This window comes from Rattus norvegicus, chromosome 4, assembly GCF_036323735.1.
Source record: "Rattus norvegicus strain BN/NHsdMcwi chromosome 4, GRCr8, whole genome shotgun sequence".
NCBI classification, from domain to species: domain Eukaryota; kingdom Metazoa; phylum Chordata; class Mammalia; order Rodentia; family Muridae; genus Rattus; species Rattus norvegicus.
In genome coordinates, this window is record NC_086022.1 from 159,397,194 (window position 1) to 159,415,690 (window position 18,497).

Genomic DNA, 18,497 nt, shown 5'->3' on the forward strand with positions numbered 1-18,497 from the left:
TGGAGAGAAGGGACAAAGGGGGAAGAGAGAGCAAGAAGGAGAAAGAGAGCAAGAGCAAGAGAGTGAGGAGGGGTCAAGCAGCGCCTTTTAGAGTGTCAGGCATGGGTTGGGGATTTAGCTCAGTGGTAGAGTGCTTGTCTAGCAAGCACAAGGCCCTGGGTTCGGTCCCCAGCTCGGGGAAAAAAAAGAAAAGAAAAAAGAAAAAGCAACTGTAGAGTGTCAGGCATAACCTGGCTGTTGCCAGGTAACTGGAGCTTAGACAGACTGCTAACACCAGGCATTGGTGACTCAGGTCACCAAGCACTTGTGACATGCTTTAGCCTCTGCTCCATCCCACCGGCCTACTCATTACAATAATGTTTGTCTGTTTGTTTTTTGAGATAGGGTCTCTCTGTGTAGCCTTGGCTGTCCTAGAACTCACTACGTTGATCAGGCTGGCCTCAAACTCACAGATATCTCCCTGCCTCTACCTCCCCAGTGTTGGGAGCTCCTATGTCATACCCCACCGGATAATTCATTCTTGAGTCAGGATCTAACATAGCCCAAGCTGGCCTCAAACTTACTAAGTAGGTGACTTTTCCATGTGCTGGAATTATAGGCAGGCACCTCCATATTCGGTTTTTACTTTTAAAAGATGGGAGTCTGACTATGTTACCCATGTTTGTCCAGCGGGGGATCCTCCTGCCTCAGTCTCCCACATAGCTGAGACTTCAGCTGCCTGCCTCGGTGCCTGGTCATTGTCCCACTTAATAGATTAGAAAACAAAGGTTCAAAGGGACTTGTAATAAACTTGTCAACAGTAATAGAATGAGAATCCAGGATTTAGGACTCCCATACACAGCTGTCCTTGTGGTTTGTTTCTCTCCTTGCATGTGGTCTTTGTCTATAGTCCTCCTCTTTGTCTTACTTGGATCATAACCTTGCCAGTACCGGGCTGTATTTCCTGAAACATGTATTATTTAGTCCCTCTTCTGCAGGGTACATCGGGCACGTGACAGATGCTGGGAGCACATTCAAGGCTGGGCACCCAGAGTACATATGTAAATGAAGCACCTGCATCCTTGCTCCACCTAGCCTGCTGCAGTGTGCTAGCTGTCCGCGCTGTGGCAGTTGTGTCCAGTGACCTCCTCTAGGGTGTGACGAGAGGTGACCGCTAGGTGGCAGTGTGTTGTCATGCCTGAGGGGGCCAGAAAAGTCACCCACGGATGACAAACATGGGGGATGGGGCGGAGGTAGCAACGTCAGCTGGTTATCCAGAAAGATTAGGAGGCTCCCATCTCCTGGACTTCACATGGCTGGTGCCAGCTCGAAATCGTGCGTGTGTGTCGTGTGTGTGTGTGTGTGTGTGTGTGTGTGTGTGTGTGTGTGTGTGCGCGCGCGCGCGCGCGCTAACGCCTGCCTGCCTGAGCCCCAAGTACCGAAGTGCAGCTGAGCTTGGTGTGGGCCAAAGGGACTCGAATATAAAGGAGATCAGGAGAGCCAGCACAATGTGGGTACAAGATGAGGAAAGGACTACGGAGGTCAGAAGTGAGGGCTCTTTGGAGCTTTCAGAAGGAAAAACGGATTACTTAATAGAAAGGGGACAACAGTGAAACAAAGAGGCAAGCAACAGAAAAGGGAATGAAGAGAAAGATTGGCTGGAGAAAGTAGGTTGGGAGGCAGGAGTGAGAGAAGGGAGCCCCTAGTGGCTGGGAGAGACAGGAACCTTTCCAGACAAGAAAGACAGATACTCCAGCTTGCTGCTGACAGGGAGTTTATTCCGGCGGGCGGGCAGGCGGGCGGGCGGGCAGAGCTGCTGAGACCTGCTGCTGGCTGTCTCAGCTCCTGGTCAGAGCTGCCTGGACTCTGGTTCCAGCTCGGGCTCCGGCTGAGGCTCCGGATCGGGCTCTGTCTCTGGTTCCATCTCGGTCTCCGGTTCTCGCTCCAGCTCCTCTATCTTACTCTGAACCGGAGGTGGGCGAATCCCATGCTCTAAGGCAGAAAATCTTCTCCGTAGCAACTGGGGGGGCGGGGGGGAACGGGGGACGGAAAGGACAATGGAGGACGAAGAAGAATCAGGATAATCACGGAGCTCTACTGCTCTCTTTCCAGACTTCCCCATTTGGCCAGGGCCATCTTTCAGCCCCTTTAAGCCTCCCAGCTTCAAGGTGTTCGCAGTACAGGGACTCTGGGAGCACATTCAGAACCCATTATGGCTCTTTTCCTTGAGGAAGGGGGTCCCACACAGCACTCTGAGGTCTGAAAGGGAACTGTGTCCTAGCTCACCTGTCTTCTCCACAGGTGAAAGCCAAAGGCCCCGGTCACCAAGAGGAACAAGGCAAGGGCACCAAGGATGAGAGAGAGGAAGAGATGGCCTCCTTTAAGGTCACCTGAGATTCTCTTAGCACTCCAGGCGCCTGTGAAGAAAGCACTGTATTAGATTCAGGGGTGGAGATGGGAAAGGATGCCTTGCTACACTCTCATCCATTACAGATACAACGAGGCCAAAGAATCTAAGGGACTTGTCCAGGATCATTCAGCTAATTAATGAGAGAAATAGGTCAGGCCTAGAGAGCTTGAAGTCAGGTCCCTGATGGAAGGGGAGAAGGGGGAGTGGGTAGGACATAGGCGGGTATGGGGGTTTGGAAGGCTTCTGAGTTGGGGCCATGACGTTCTGGAACCTCAGACCTGAGCTAGACTCTGCGGTGTACACTGTTGCTCCAAGAAGTTTCTGGCCCTCATACAGCTGACACTGCCATTGCTCAGCCAGAAGCTTGGCCTCCTGCAACTCCAGCACAGGGCCCAGGGAACTCCTGGACAGATCGCTGAGGGGGCGCCACACAAATCTTCCTTCTCCAGATGCCGGGACTACCTCACATAACAGCTTCTGCGGGGAGCCAGGTAACCCGAAGGATTTAGGAGTCACTGAAAAAATCAGAGGGAAGAGATCTCATGGCAGCCTTGACCTTACTGTCGTCAGTGTTGCAACCCACAACTCTTGTCACCCAACTCTCACTGGTATCAGGTTGGGAAAACCTCAGGGGCAGAGGTCGTAGGTCACGACTACATTTATCTGTGGTTTGGTTTTGTGTTTTTGAGACGCGGTCTCATGCAGCCCAAGCCTTGAGCTTCCTATGTAGCCAAACATAACCCTGAACAGGCTGTGATCCTCCTGCCTCTGCCTATTAAGTACTGGGATTACAGGGGTGTCCCACCTGGCCACAGCCGTCTTAATACTGCACTCCAGTTTGTGCCCCTGCTCAAAATGTTAATAATCCTTCAAGACATTATTCAAACTCAGACTGGTACTGGAGGCCACAGGAGAAACGGTGCCCATGCTGGGTTTGTACCTCAGGTGGCAAAACACTGTCTACCATGTGTGAGTCCCCGGGTTTGGTTCCCCGCACCACATAAACTGGTGTAGATACAAGAAAATCAGAAGCTAAAGACCCATTATGCACTGAATTCAAGGTCAGCCCAAGCTACATGAGACCTTGTTTTAAAACATAAAACAAGGGGTTGGGGATTTAGCTCATTGATAGAGCGCTTGCCTAGCAAGCGCAAGGCCCTGGGTTCGGTCCCCAGCTCTGGAAAAAAAAATTAAAAAAAAAAACATAAAACAAGGTTGGAAAGATGGCTCGGTGGTTAACAGCACTTGGTGTTCTTCCAGAGGACCCAGGTTCAATTCCCAGCACCCACAAGGTAGCTCAGATCTGTAACTCCAGATCCAGGAGACCAATGCCCTCTTGTATTTCTGTGGGTACAGGTCACAGATGTACAAGCAGGCAAAATACACATATAATAAAATACTTTTTGTTTGTTTGTTTTTCTCTGTAGTCCTCGCTGCCCTGGAATTCACTTTGTAGACCAGGCTGGCCTCAAAGTCAAATATCTGCCTGCGCTTGCCTCGCCAGGGTTGGGTGAAAGGCATCCACCTGGTTTACTAAATACCTTTTAAAATAAGATAAAGTGGAGAGGTGGCTCAGGGTTGACTAAGAAATTAGATTTACTGCTCTTCCAAAGGACCCACGTTCAGTTCACAGCACCCATACATGACAGCTCCAGGGGATCCAACACTCCATTCTCACATCTCCTTGGACACCCTATGTGTGCATACAGAAACACACAACTCACACTCACACAGAAACACACAACTCACACTCACACAGAAACACACAACTCACACTCACACAGAAACACACAACTCACACAGAAACACACAACTCACACACACAGAAACACTCAACTCACACACACAGAAACACACAACTCACACACAGAAACACACAACTCACACTCACACAGAAACACACAACTCACAAGGATATTCTCTTCCAAAGTGCTCAGACTCTCGACGCTCAGTCAAGCGTATCAGCACCCGGTACTCCTGACAGCTCCCCTGCCTCCCTCCATCACTTAGCTCACACCAATGCCCCCAGCTTTGTGCTGCCCCTGGATGAAGGTTATGGCAGCTTCTTGAATGTTTACAGAACAAGTAAGCAACTGACTGATCCACAGGCAGAACACGCTCCAAACTGACTAGAGATAGGACAGTAGGAACAGACAAATGGTGAAGAGCCTTGGCCCCTGCTGAGCAGGGCATGGGGGACTTAGTGACACAGATATCCAACTTTCACGTTTAGACCCTGAGTCTAGCATTTCTCAAAGTGGCGTGACCTTGAACATCCCTTCTCTGTGAAACAGAAATGACAATCCCTCTTCCCCTGAGCACCTGAACACAGTTGATTTTTTTTCTCTGAGACAGGGTTTCTCTGTGTAGCACTGGCTGGTCTCAAACTTACTCTGTAGACCAGGCTGGTCTCAAACTAAGAGATCCGCCTGCCTCTGCCTCAAAAGCATGAGTGTACTTGGAAGCATGAAAGGCAGAAGAATGGGCGGGCTTTAAAGAAGGGTTTGGGCTGAGTGGGATTCCAGTGGAGTTACTAATAGACTGAGTCAGCCAAGGGGTGACTTGAAAAGATGGGGTTCCCTGTGAAGCTGAGGGGTTGAGTCAATACCATATCTAGATAGAGTTATGGAAAACATGCGTGGGATTCAGGTCCTTTACTCATTCGTGTACTCGATGTCTGTTTGTTTTGAGGCAGGAGCTCATGTAGCCCAGGCTGGCCTTGAACTCGCCGCGTATGTTGGGGCTAGCCTTGAGTTCCTGCTCCTCCTGCAAAGCGCTAGGATTACAGCAGCGTCCCACTTGGCTCCAGCATACATTGCTAAGCACCTAACATGTGGCGCTACTTAATGGCCGAAGGAAAATACCTGCAAATGTAGCTGATCTTTGTCACAGCCGACAGCTGCCACTCATTGATTGGCGTACTTTCTGATTTGGGGTTGTTTTGTTTTGTTTTTGTTTTTGCCTGTATTTGTTTTATGCTGTCTTTAAAAAAAATCCTTATTCACTAAATAATTTGCTGTCAAGGGACTGATTTATTAGCTCCTTCTAAACCCAGGTCAACTCTCACAATTTTAACCGAGCCCTAGGCCAAAAGCAGACAAGGGTTTGAGAATATATGCCTCATTCTTTTAACCATTCAAAAAATTTTTTTTCAAATTTTTATCATCTCTGTATCTAGCTTCTCAGACATCCCGGCAATTCAGAGTAGGGGAGTCCCTCTTGGGGAAGAGTGGAACTTTTATTTTGTGACTCAAGGGGAGATTTTCAGTTTCAGTTTTGTTTTTTGTTTTGTTTTATCACAGGGGTAAAAAAAAAAAAAACTAGCTTATAATTTGACAGGCACAGTAGTATATGTCTCTAGTCCCGGCCCTTGGGCCTTGGGAGCAGCAAGGGTGGGAGTTCAAGATCATCGTAAGCAGCAGGAGAAAAGGTGCTTGCTCTGCAAACCTGGAACCCAGAGAAAGGCGGGTGGAGAGAGCTAACTCCACAGAGTTGTCCAGTGACCTTGACACGTGCTGAGAATGTGCACCCATCCTTCATACGTGCAGGCGTGCATACATGCGCGCACACACACACACACATACACGCACACATACACGCACACACATACACACACATACACACATACACACACATACACACACATAAACATACACACACATACGCACATACACGCACATACACACGTACACATACACATACACGCACACACATACATACACATACACATACACACACGCACACACACATACATACACATACACAGACACACACACAGATAGACACACATACACATACACACACCATACACACATACACACACATACATACACACACATACACAGACACACACACATACACAGATAGACACACACACAGACACACAGACACACACGCGCGCACACACATACACACACTCACACACACCAGCACAGTCTCTGATCACCAACACTCCCACCCTGTTCTTTCTCCCGAGATGAAGCCATTCCTTTCCCACCTGTGGCTGACCTGTGATGACTGCCAACGTCACAGCCGCACTGAGCTGCCGCCCCTGCAGATGGATGCTGCAGGTGTAGGTCCCAGCCTGTGCCCGACCCACATTCTCAAGTTGAAGGGTAAAATTGCCACTCTTTCCAGTCACCGGGAGCTCAGGACCTCCCCCAGGAGGAGTCCACTTGGCAATGAGCAAAGAAGGGGTCCCCACAACGGGAGGCAAGTGACAGGGCAGCTCCACCCTAGAACCTTCAGCAGCGTACACTGTCAAAGGGGCTACAGGTTCCAGACCTGGAGAGAAAAGGAGAAGCCAAGTAACTACCAAGAGTATGCAGTGGGTCAGAGCATGGGGACATCAAGGAAGTACTAGGGAAACTGAGGCAGCAAGAGACCAAAGGCCATCAGAAGGATGAACAAGCCAAGGGATAAACGACAAGAGACGGTAGTTTAGAGCACTGGATGTTCTTCCAGAGGACTTGGGTTCAATTCCCAGCACCCACATGGTGGCTCACAAGTGTCTATAGAGCAAGTACCATGGGATCTGACACCCTACCACAGACATATATGCAGGCAGAACACCAATGCATGCTAAAATGAAAATAAAGAAAGGAAGGAAGGAAGGAAGGAAGGAAGAAAGAAAGAAAGAAAGAAAGAAAGAAAGAAAGAAAGAAAGAAAGTGAGCCAGCAGCTAAAAGATGCCCAGAGAGAAAATGGTTTGGACACTGAGACAAAGCGACAAAGTGATCTGGCGTGATACCGCACACAGCTGGCAAACAGTTTTGGGGACCCATGAGTCAGGGGTGGTGCTGAACAGGAAGGTTGTGGTCAAGAGTAAAGACTGCTTAGAAGAGTTACCCTGAACCTTGAGGTTGTACGTGATGGAGACATTGAAGCCATCTCTGTAGGTGAGGACACAGCCCCAGGTCCCGGAATCCAGTGGGCTGACTTGGGGCAGTAAGAGGAAACTTTCAGCTAGATAATGACGGGGTGAATTGTGGACGGGCACTCGGCTTTGGCCCTGGAACCAGTGCACAGAGACTGGGCGGTCAGGACGACTGAAGGAGCAGTTCAAAATGACCCAATCAGACGGCTTGAGGGTTCCTGGGGGACTGGCAATCACTATGCAAAAGTTAAAAAAAAGAAAATCAGTCCAATAAATGAAAATGCTTTCTCAACGGAGCCGGCCAAACCAAGCTGAAAACTCATGGAAACAGAGACGCTGCTTTCAGAGTCTCCACACAGCCGCCCATTCCAACTCAGTTCTTGAAACCTGGGGGTGCTTAAGGGCGGATCTCTGAGAGACCCGGGTCTCCATTCCACGATGTCCTGCCTCTACTTTACTTGGCTTGGCCTATTCTTTGGGCAGACCTAGCCTGAGAATTCGCTACAGACAGATGTCTTAAATGAATCACTCTAGCCCCCCAGAGAAGAGGTGCTTCCCCATCTCTACCTCTACCAGGGATGGCACTCCCGCTGTAGGTGGGGGAAAGGGAGCTGGGGTGGGGTGGGGTGGTGATACAGTCTCTCCATAGGCCCCTCATCCCCGCCTAGAGGCGTTTCAGGGGGGCACTTTCCATCCTGCCTTTCCGTCCTGCCATCAGGCATTATCCCTTCGTCTACACTTCTGGAGATCCTCAGGTAAGGTCTAAAGCACAATCCTAGCCACTACTCTCCCTACCCCGGGCTGGCCCTCCCCTTTGTCCGGCCCCACCTACTCGAGGCCTGGCCGACGCGCAGGCGGAGGCTGCAGGAGAAGTCGCGGTCCGGGAGGCGCACGAAGGCGTGGTACTCGCCCGCATCTTTGCGCGTAGCTGGGCGCAACCACAGAGAGAAGTCCCCGCGCTGGGGGCCACGCTTCTCCAGCTGCACGTGGGATAGCAGGGGCTGCCTCCCGCTGCGCAGGCCTCCTGGAGCCACACTCAGCACCGTGTAGCGATGGGGTGGGTGTCTCCTAGTCGAGGGCATTCCCTGGAGAAGGTCAAGGGCCGGGATGGAAGCGGGTTGGTCACTGGTTGGGGAGAGAGAATAAGGACTGAGAAATTTTGGGGCAATTTGAAAAGGCCATGAAGAAGATGCACTCCAAGCATGCTTTGAAGATAGTTAACCCACCTAAGAGACCTCTTGACAGTCAGCAGCCTCCCTTCTCACCCATAACTACCCCTGTCCCCACTTCCGTTGGTCTTCAGCACCATCTGCTACTGGAGAGGTGGGCACTACAGGATGCAGGTGTGTGGGGGGCAGGTTGCCGAGAAATCCACAGAATGTCTGTGTGATTTTAGAGGACACTGAGCTACTGGCTTTTGGAGGGGCTCACAAAAGAGGACAAAACTGGCTTGGATAGGGTATTATCCGTTAGGACAGGATTGGGAGGTTCTGTTGTCCATCTTTGGAGTTCCTACCTGTCTGGTCGATGTTGCCAGGTGACCCATCCTCTTCGCAGAAAGTTGGGATCCAGGTGGGGAAATTCGAGGCTGCAGGGAAGATGGACAGGAGCTCCCTCCTGGGCCCACACCACGGAGAGCTCTTTCCCAGGCCCTGAAGACACAACTAGTGGAGCAAAAGAGAGGCCAAGGGCCTTGAGCCAAGAGATTTGAAAATAGAGAAGGGCCTTGGTATTCCTAAGAAAGAAACATCATTCCTCCCTGTTGAGGGGACACTGGGGCAGCTTTGGGATTGGAAAGGCTGCCCTTACAAAAGGTGATGGCGCATGCCTTTAATCCCAGCCCTGGGGAGGCAGAGGCAGCTGGAGTTCAAGGCCAGCCTGGTCTACAGAGCCAGACCCAGGACAGCCAGGGCAACACAAACACTGTCTCAATCCCCCCACACACACACACACACCCCACCACCAAAAAGGCATTCAGCGATCACCACAGAGCTAAAAAGACAGTCCCTTTTCCAGGACTCCCCATCTTACCTGGAGCTTCCCAAAGCAGCTGCAGAAGCAAAAGGTCAAGGAACAGATCCTGCCTCATCTCCTCTGTGGCCCCCGGGCTTCACAGGCCCTGCAAGGGAGTTCAGAAAAAGGTCCTGGGAGAAAAAAAAAAGAGAGAGAGAGAGAGAAATTCCACAAGGAGGGAGGTGAGGCAAAGAATGTAGGATAAAGAGGACCTTCAGGAGTGGGGTCTGGGGACAGCAGGACAGTCAATGACCAGAGGACAGGGCTAGGGCCCTGAGTAGAGGGCAGGCAAGCCCACTCACTACAGCTAGCTAGAATCTGAGTTGCTCCTCCAGGCCCAGACCTTCTGCTTCTCCTCCCCACTGCCCGCCCCCCAGCCCAAGGCCCGGGGTTTCGCTTCGCAGTGGAAAGTGTGAGGGGGCTGGTTCCCAGCAGCCTAGCCCTCCATTTCTGTGGTGGCACTCCCCTTGTTTACTTCCTCAGACTTGGGTCTCCCCTCCGCCCCCTCTTCACCTCTTCCCCCTCTTCTCTCTCTCTCTCTCTCTCTCTCTCTCTCTCTCTCTCTCTCTCTCTCTCCCCACCACCCCATCTCTGCCAAGCATTTCTGCATAGAACTCCAGTTGTAACTTTAAGCTTCCTCTACTGTCCCCAGTCAGTTTCTTCTTGACTTGCTCTTTTCCATTAACTTGGCAAGAGAAAAAAACAAAAAACAAAAAGCAAAAAAAAAAAAAAAACCAAAAAACGCAACAACCCAGTCACTGCCCCTGCAGATTGCCTCCCTAAGCTGCTCAGCATCCCTTGGACAGGTACACAAGTGTTACCACATCACAAGTTACCAGACCTGGGTGAGGGCTTGGTGGAAAAGTGCAGTAGCTACATGGTGCTAATTCCACTCTATGTTACATAGCGTACTATACATTTTCCATACATAAGGCAACTTGGGAAACTTGATGCTCTCCTCCTTTCTGTACAGATGAGGGAATCGAGGCTCACAGGCATCAAATAACTTGCCAAGGTTAGGAAGCACAAAGGCAAAAAGCTGTCTAGTCCTTAACCCTAGTTGCATGATGGGGTGGCTTTTCATCTTCCAGGAAGAGGACAATGGGATACGTGTTTTAAATGCCGGTTTTTATTTATGTGTCTGTGTACATAAATTCACCCCCCCCCCCCGTGTGTGACTGCTCAGAAGCCTGAAGAGGGGGTCAAGTTTTTTGGAGCTGGAGTTACAGGTGGTTTGTGAGCTGCCCGATCTGGACGCTGGAAACCAAACTCAGGTCTTCTTGCCGAGAAACAAGCATTCGTAACTTGCTAAACAGTCTTTCCAGCCCTGACAGTAGGATGCTTTCCCATCTTCAAAGCCCTCCCTCCCCAAGATTCTGTAGTAAAAAAAAAAATGAAGGAAAGGGTCTATGGAGATGGAATAATGTGGGAATCTTGTAGCGAGGAAAACTCGAGAGACCAAGGTGTCGAAACCGTGGCATGTATCTGTAAGTCTAGAGTTTGGAAAGTGGAGTAAATTGAAGCTCGCTTTGCTTGGGCTAGTGAGTGCAGGGTCATCATTGGCTAAAAGGTATACCCTATGCCAACAAAATGAAACTTAAAAAAACCTACTGGGTAGGCAGAGGCAGGCGGCTTTATGAATTCCAGGCCAGCCAGCGCTGCATAGTAGGACTGTCACAAACAGGGGAAACTGAGGCAGGAGGAGAGAGGATCCAACAACACAGCCCCCCAGCTCAGCTGAGAAAATGAAGACAGACCACCAGGAGAAAGGTCTGATAACTGATTCTGAAGTCTGTTGCTACTCCGCCAAAGAGGACCGTGCTTCCCACACGCGTGCTTTGGAGTTCTCTTTCCAAACGCTAGGTAGAGACCTAAGCCTACCAGCCTCTTCCACCTTGAGGGCAGGACTTCCTGTTTCTAACTGCCTGGTTCAGCACAATGGAGCTTTCCACTGGGCTCAGCAGTGTCTAGATCTTACGTGAGTTAACATGATAGTGTGCATCGCTGAGGAGAAACACCCCTAGGAACCCCAAACAGAACCCTTCAGCCGTGAGAGGAAGACCTTGAGCTCCCACTCAAGGACTGGCCATGTCTTCTATAATCAGAGTATGAGGTCAACCACACCCTCTACACCCTTTCATGCCCTGACTGGACTGTGGGAAAGCAGGAGACGGGTTAAAAACAGAAGCGCGACCGTTTCTTTATTAAATTATACAAAAAGGGGAGGGGGCAGCTTCGGGGCTTGGCCCCAACCCCAGCCCCACCCCGGCCTGGCGCTGTCTGAGAGGAGGGAATCTGAGGGAGACCCAGGGGTCAGGCAGGAGAGAGAAGGGCAGGCTGAGAGGCTCGGGGTGCAGAGGGGAAGGAGAGGCTTCGCAAGGACTGGAACAGATCGATGGTGAGGAAGGCAGGGAAGAACAAGGAATGCTAGGGCAAGTGAGGGCCGGCTGGGGAGCTTGGATGAGGCGGGTTGGGGGCTGGACCTGTGGCAGTGAGGGTGAAGGAGCAGTGTCTGGAGAGATGGAAATGAGAGGCTGGGTCAAAGGGCAAGGGTCACAGCTCTGGGGCAGGGCCAGAGCAGGGAGCCAGGAGAAGGGGGGCTGGATTTGTGTGTTCCTGCCCCACCTCCAGGACCTGAGGGGCCTCCCATCCCCAAGCCCACGGGCAGGGGCTCAAGCCGACGCCCCGTTTTCTGTCTTCTGCCTCTTGGGATCCGCTTCATCCTGTGGAGGGAGAAGAGCTGGAGTAGTTGTACAGAGGAACCCCCCCCCCGTTCCTGCTGGCCCTGCTCCAGCCCCTGCCCATCTATGCCACCCACAAGGACCTGGGTCCAAATCCAAAGGTCACCCAGACCCTGCTATATTCCCGACAGCCCCTTAGGCTCAAACCTCCTCTTCAGCAGTTCTCTTCCGCACGGGGCCTTCGTCCTCCTCCTCCTCTTCCTCCTCATCTGAGAAACCAGAAACAAGTCAATGGGGGAAGGTTGGGAGGCAGGGGCACAGACCCCTCCCCTCATCCCAGCTTTCAGTCTTCAACTGCTCCCTGACTCTGCTCCTGTGAGTCTCAACTTTGCAGCCCAGCCTTCCCTGCCCATCCCTACCTTCTTCGTCTCCTTCATCATCATCCTCTCCATCCTCAGCAGTTTCTTCTTCCTCCTCCTCAGCTCCATTCTCCTCCTCCTGTGGGGACCAAAACAAGGAGTGATGTCAAGCTGGCTGTGTTGCCACTCACTGAGTGGTAAAAGGGCTTAGGAGGCGCCAGGCAGGGAAGGGATATGAAGAGGGCAAGAGAATGGCAGGACCCGGTCATCCCCAGCAGGTAAGAGAAGAGGATGTTTGGGCAAAGTGTGTTCATGTTCTGCCTTCACACACACCTCCACTACTTCTTTCTTCCGTTCTTTCCGGCCAGCCTTCTCCTCCACCTTGTCCTTCTTTTCCTTCAGGTCCTGCAAGACAGAAGGTTCTCTCTCAGCAGGGGTGACAGACAGCCCTGAGTCCCTTCAACTCTGCAGCTAGGTCAAAGGTATTATGTGAAGGTGGCCATTGAGTGAACCAAAACAGGAGTCCTTGGATCTTTAGATTTGGGCCATAACTGGCTGATCCCAGAGATTTTTGTCCCCAGGACCCAAGAGGAGTGGGCAAGTGATGATAAGTGGCCAGAGTAGTTGGGGCTCCCACCCCATCAAGTTCTTCCAAACATCCCCTGGCTTAAGAGTTCAGCTCCACAAAGCAAATCCCCCATCTGCTGGCAGCCTGGTTGCCCCACCCCCTCACCCTCTCTGCTTGCCCCGCTCTGCCTTTTGTCTACCTCAGGGGCCTTTGCCTAAGTACTCTCTCTCCTGGGCATCCCTCCCAGCTTCCTCTTCAGCTCCTAAGGTCTTTGTTTCCTGTTCTGTCTCCCTCATCCTCCTACTCCTACTTGGCCGAATCACTCTCTAACGTTTCCCACATCGGTTTCTATCCCCCATCTAAGCGGCCTCAGCGTTCCCTGTGCACATCCCACCTTCACGCAGAGGAAGGAGAAAGCACAACAAACAAGTGTGCGGCCGGGAGGGAAGGTGGGAGTTACCTGTCCAGAGCCCCTCCCACCAGACTGTCTGCCTTCCTGGCAGGTGCTTGAGGTCCTATCCTATTGGGCCAGTGGGTAAGCCCCTCTGGACACACCAGCCTTCCTACCCCATGCAGATTCTGCTTCTCCTTGGTGTGTGTGTGGGGGGGGGGGGGGGAAGACGACGACACGGACCTTCTCCTACGACCTTATCTAATGTTAGCATGCAACTCTTGGGTACATGATCCCAATTGGGTCGGAGTTTTCATAAGTAGATCACCCCAGAAGGATGTGTCCTTTCTAGAACAAGACTGAGGTAGAAGAGGTGCCAAATGACTGGCCTGTGGACACTCCACTCCCTTCTCACTTCAGGAAGAGCACAAAACACTTGACCCTTTCACACCAGGCAGGTTTCCTCATTCTGATTTGTCACTTCTCGGTCACATGGTAGGTCTGGCACTTGAACTACCAGGTGAGCTTTCTCTTACATCCCGGGCCAGGCAGGGACTAAGTCAACTTAGCCTGATCCAGCCCTTGCAAGCCTGAGTTTTCTATTGGGGTTGATGAAGGGGTGAGGGGAAGGGAGGGCGAATACCAGAGATCAAAGTCCACAGGGTTGGCCCCTCTCCTCCTGGGTCCTGTCCTGGTCACTGTCCTGCCATGATCTCTTTTCCAGGAGGGTATGTGACCTGCCCCCAGCTGCTTAGTAGCTCTCTGGCCTCTACAGGGGTACACAAGCTCACCCAGGCTAACACCAACTCACACATCTGCAAGGGAGCGCCCACACACTCTGGAGACACATGGCCCAATGTTTGGGCATTCTGGCACACTCTCAGGAGCACAGTGTAGCCACTCGATACTTACAAAGCAGCAACATGCCTCCAGGACATCTCAGTAAGTCTCCACATGCACACATGTAACTGACACGGGCAGTCCCACACACTCGCTGGATCTCAGACATACAAAGACGCCTACTCAGTGAAGTCACATGCCACCGCACAACCCACCGGAGGGCCACACAGGCACACCTTATCAGATCTCACATGTCCCCTCTCCCACTGCCTTTCATTCTATTAGACTCCCCCTTCCACTTGGACCTGGAGAACTATAGTGCCCCCCCTCAAAAAAAAGACTGGGCTCCCAGCCCCCAAGCCTGGCCGCATTAATTTCCCTAAGCGACACTCCGCAGTTTCCCTGGGGAAATTAGAGGAAGGCTGAAAGAGAGACAAGGGCAAAGGGATGAAGCCGGGAAAGGCAGCTACTGAGAGCTAAGACAGCTTGACGTATGGTCAGGAGATGATGAGCTTCGGCTTTTTCGAAGGCTATTCTCGCCACCTTTCTGATTTTTTAGAAATTCGACATGGGGGGGGCGATAATGAGAAAATTGGAAGTCAGTATTAGAGGAAGAACGAATGAGGATGGGCAAAAAAGAAAAAAAAGGGTGGGGGGGTACAAGAGAGAAGCAGCCCTCTGGGGACGAGGACGGACGGTCGGGCGGCGAGGGGGAGGAGCCGAGGAGTAGCCTCCCGGGAGAGTCCTGTTTACACTTGAGGATCCCAAACCGCTTAGCAGAGGAAAGGTGAGGTCATAGTGGAAAGGGACTTGGAGCCGCGGTTCCGACATGGGGCCCGGGATCTGAGAGGCGCCACTCTCTGACCGGAGGGCGGACCGGGCCGAGACTGGCGCGGCGGGGCACGAGAGGGGTGGGGATGGCGAGGCCGGGCGCAGAGGCCCGAGCCACGGCGCGCTGGCCCGCTAGAGGGCGCCCGCAGCACCGAGCGGGCAGCGCCGGGCTCCGAGCGGGGAGGGGGGGAGGGCGCAGCGGGGTCCGCGGGGACCGGGCGCCAGGGCCGCTCGGGGCCGTCGGGGGCGACCGGGCGCGAAGGACTGCGCCGATCCCGGGGCCGCCCGGGTGCCGGGCCGCCGCCGCCCCTGCCCGTACCTTGGCGCTTAGCTCGGCCGCTGCCTCCACGCTCTTCTCCGACATGGTGCCGGGGCCGGGGCTGGCGGGGAGCCGGGGTCCCGGGGCCGAGGCGGAGGAGCCCTGGACGGCGGAAGGTGGCCGCGGCCGGAACTTGGCGCGGTGGCGGCGGCGGCAGCGGCAGCGGCAGCGACGGCCGCTCGGCAAGCTGGCTCGCAGCAAGAGGCGGCAGAGGCGCGCGGGGTGGGGCGGGGGTGGGTCCGGAGCGGAGACCCGCAGGGCTGCGGCCGTCCGGAGGGCGGGCAGGAGGATGATGCGGGCGGTGGCCGGCACGCTCCGGTCGCGGTCGCTCGGTCTTGCTCGCCGCCCCCGCACCAGCAGAGCTGCCGCCGACCAGCCGCTGCCGCCCCCGGGAAGGGAACCCGCTTTTAAGGCGGCGCTGCCCGACGGGAGGGGCTTCCCAGGGGTGGGGCAGGCGGGAGCGGGGAGGAGAGGAGAGGGGAGGGGGATGAAAGAGGAGGTTGGAGAGGTGGGGATAGGAGGATGAAAGCGAAGGGCGGGAGAGCGAGCGGGACGGGAGGAAGGACGAGACCGGGAGGGGGAATGGAGAGACTGACGGCTCGGGAAAGAGCAGAGTAGGGCGAGGAGGTGGGAAGGGGTGGGGTTCCTGCGGGGAGAGACCGCTCCAAATGCCAGCCTTCTGCCTGCGAGCTGGAGTCTGGCTCCTGGGGGCGGACTGGAGAGGTGGCCAGACTCCTGCTGACCTCCTCAAAGGCCTGAGATTTTGCTAAAGGGCGGGGTGGGTGGGGGAGCAGATGTAGAGGCTGGGCAGGTATTTGAGAAACCAAAAGCTGAGAGAAGAGGAAGAAGGCTCCTGAGCCACTTCCATTTCTCGCTCTTGTCCGCCTTCTCTAGGTGGCCTTGAGGAGGAAAGTGAGAGTACAAAGGACAGCCTGGGCCTCTCGGCTGGACTTGACATTTGTGGTCCTTGGCGGGTTCCTTCCTGTCTGTTTCCTGTGATGTGAGGGGCCCTCTGATGGTCTCTTCTGCCTCTTTATTCTTCTCTCATCTTACCCGGCTCCCCTCACTCAATTGCTTGGTCCTTCTGTTTCCCTTCGCCCCTCTTCCTACAGACCGAGACCCCTCCCTTATAACCATCTACATCCCATGTGTCTCAATTTACTTTTTCCCAGACAACACTGTTATCTTTCCTGACTCAGTCACCCGGCCCTATAAACTTAGCTAATTTTCAACTCTCTTTCTTGTCCTTTTGCATTTTTCCTCCAGTCGCTCTTCTCGGTCTTCTGCTTCTATCTTGCCCCCAGTCTTTCTGAATTCAACTGGCCGCCTTTGCACACACTGGTCCAGATATGGGGTTCCAGCCACACCCTATTGCGCTTATCCTCAGGGCTTCACACCTAGGTACAGCATCTTTAGATCATTTTGAGAACCCCGGGATTTCAGAAAGAGACGGCCTCCAAGGGTGGATGAAGAAGTCTGGGCTTTGGGAAAAGACTGTCTTTGGTGTATGTGTCTTATCTGTCATCATCATCCCTCACCTTTTCTAAATCATTTTTATTTCCATAATAAAAAACCATCATCTTAGGGGTTGGGGATTTAGCTCAGCGGTAGAGCGCTTGCCTAGCGAGCACAAGGCCCTGGGTTCGGTCCCCAGCTCCGAAAAAAAGAAAAAAAAAAAAAAAAAGAGAGAGAGATTCCTCTCTGCACATTTACAGGTTGTTTAGGGGTTGGGGATTTAGCTCAGTGGTAGAGCGCTTGCCTAGCAAGAGCAAGGCCCTAGCAAGGCCCTGGGTTCGGTCCCCAGCTCCGAAAAAAAAACAAAAACAAAAAACCATCACCTTTAGTCAAATGACCTATTTAGCACTTGGGAAGCTGAGGCAGGAGGATTGCCATTAGTTTGAGAGCATCCTGGACAACACAGTGAGATATCTTGCCCTCCCCTACCCCTCAAAAAAAATTAGAAAAAAAAAAGAGAGAGAAGCCATTGTTGATCCTCCATCACTGTTTAGCATGTAAGCGTGTCAACAACCATCATTTGGTCCCTTGTACACATCTCCTGGTTTCTCTGACTCTTAATTCGGTTTCTTGGTCTCATAAATCTTGGCGCCCCACCCTGGTTTTTCCTGGCAGGATTCGGTCCACCTTTTCTCTGAGATCTTTCCATTTCCCCTTTTCAATGCTCTTCTCAGACTTCGGTGACTGATGTCCTTAGCAATCTCTCACCATATTCCATCTCTGTACCTACCCTCTTGCTTCATTTATCTCCCTCTCCCCCCTCCATTACCCGCCCCCCCCATCTCGCTCCCTCTGGGTTGGTCTCTTTCCTCTCCCTCCCGCCTTCTTTTTCTCTGCCTTCTACTCCACCTCCCAGCCCCGCCTGCTGTCTCGGACACCCTGCTGGGCTCTTACCCTGTTGCCCTGGTAACCGCCCTCAACTCCGGTCACCTCCACTCCCCTCCCCCCTCCAATCACCGCCACCAACAACCTCCATCCACCTTCCTCCTGTTTTTCCTGAGAGCCAATAGAAACCCTGTTGCCAGGTGGAATGCTCATTTGAATCAGCCAATCCAAGATCCTAACTGCTTGCCCTGCCTTATAAGGGGATGTGAAGAGGGCCACTCCCCCCACTCCCGCCCCACAGGGGACGAGCCCCACCACTGTCTTTTCACTCTGGCCTAGGAAGGAGATTGGGACCCTCTAGTTTAGCCTCTCATAAAGGGCCTAGTTTCCCATTTCTCCAAATGGGACCACCAGGGTTGCTGCGAGGTGTGGGACGAACCGTGGGGAGTGGGTTGGACTGTGGGCTGGGCCTCAGGGCTGGGGGTGGGAATGAGGTGTGATTAGGGAAGGGGAGGCGGAGGGAGCCGGGAATTTTGCCCAGGGAGGGGTGTCTGGGAGCGGAGGCAGCTGCAGTGGAAAATTCCAGGGAGATGGCGAGGCAGAGAATGGGAATCCTGCCCCAAGGCCCAAGGGAGTGCAAGAGAAATCTAAGGGGTCGAACATTGGGGTCTGCAGGGACTGGTGGGGGACGTCTACATCTTTTTCTATTTTGTTCGAACACAGACCAGTCTCCTAAAGTTCTGCTTTGTGAGAAAACAGCTGGGAGACTTGAGGTGAATTTGGAGGAAATGCGATGTTGAGAACCCACCAGAGTGGCCCTCTAAGGTCTGTCGTTGTGCCCCGGGTCAGTGGTGTCAAATGCCAACATTTGCTCCGTTCCATAGAAGTAC

At 53.0% G+C, this 18,497-nt stretch overlaps 2 protein-coding genes across 4 annotated transcripts; both read right to left on the reverse strand.

Annotated features, from left to right (window-relative positions):
- Positions 1-1,736: 1,736 nt before the first annotated feature.
- On the reverse strand, positions 1,737-9,808 carry Lag3 (lymphocyte activating 3). Of its 3 annotated transcripts, XM_039107451.2 has the most exons (9): positions 9,491-9,804; positions 9,297-9,384; positions 8,782-8,929; positions 8,098-8,390; positions 7,238-7,501; positions 6,398-6,673; positions 2,668-2,904; positions 2,266-2,396; positions 1,737-1,999 (listed from the first exon to the last, which is right to left on the reverse strand). In XM_039107451.2, the coding sequence occupies exons 2-9, from the start codon at positions 9,352-9,354 to the stop codon at positions 1,829-1,831; spliced, it is 1,578 nt and encodes a 525-aa protein (XP_038963379.1). In that variant the 5' UTR covers positions 9,355-9,384; positions 9,491-9,804; the 3' UTR covers positions 1,737-1,828. The 3 variants fall into 3 exon arrangements, with proteins under 3 accessions (XP_038963379.1, NP_997678.2, XP_038963380.1); NM_212513.2 differs by lacking the exon at positions 9,491-9,804 and having other exon boundaries at positions 9,297-9,476; XM_039107452.2 differs by lacking the exons at positions 1,737-1,999; positions 2,266-2,396 and having other exon boundaries at positions 2,730-2,904; positions 6,387-6,673; positions 9,297-9,808.
- A 1,645-nt stretch (positions 9,809-11,453) lies between these two features.
- Positions 11,454-15,644, reverse strand: Ptms (parathymosin). Its single transcript, NM_031975.2, has 5 exons — positions 15,268-15,644; positions 12,652-12,723; positions 12,379-12,457; positions 12,167-12,228; positions 11,454-12,001 (listed from the first exon to the last, which is right to left on the reverse strand). The coding sequence occupies exons 1-5, from the start codon at positions 15,310-15,312 to the stop codon at positions 11,951-11,953; spliced, it is 309 nt and encodes a 102-aa protein (NP_114181.1). The 5' UTR covers positions 15,313-15,644; the 3' UTR covers positions 11,454-11,950.
- Positions 15,645-18,497: the final 2,853 nt, after the last annotated feature.

Bases quoted from the DNA above. Each gene is read 5' to 3' on its own strand.
- Lag3 (XM_039107451.2), bottom strand. From the start codon at position 9,354: ATGAGGCAGGATCTGTTCCTTGACCTTTTGCTTCTGCAGCTGCTTTGG. The intron at 2,905-6,397 runs GTCAGCCACAGG...TGATTTTTTCAG, and splicing joins GACGTTGGCAGTCATCACAG to TGACTCCTAAATCCTTCGGG. The intron at 2,000-2,265 runs GTGAGCTAGGAC...CCGCCCCCCCAG, and splicing joins TTCACCTGTGGAGAAGACAG to TTGCTACGGAGAAGATTTTC.
- Ptms (NM_031975.2), bottom strand. From the start codon at position 15,312: ATGTCGGAGAAGAGCGTGGAGGCAGCGGCCGAGCTAAGCGCCAAG. The intron at 12,458-12,651 runs GTGTGTGTGAAG...TGGTCCCCACAG, and splicing joins GGAAGAAAGAAGTAGTGGAG to GAGGAGGAGAATGGAGCTGA. The intron at 12,002-12,166 runs GTTTGAGCCTAA...CTCCCTCCACAG, and splicing joins AGAGAACTGCTGAAGAGGAG to GATGAAGCGGATCCCAAGAG.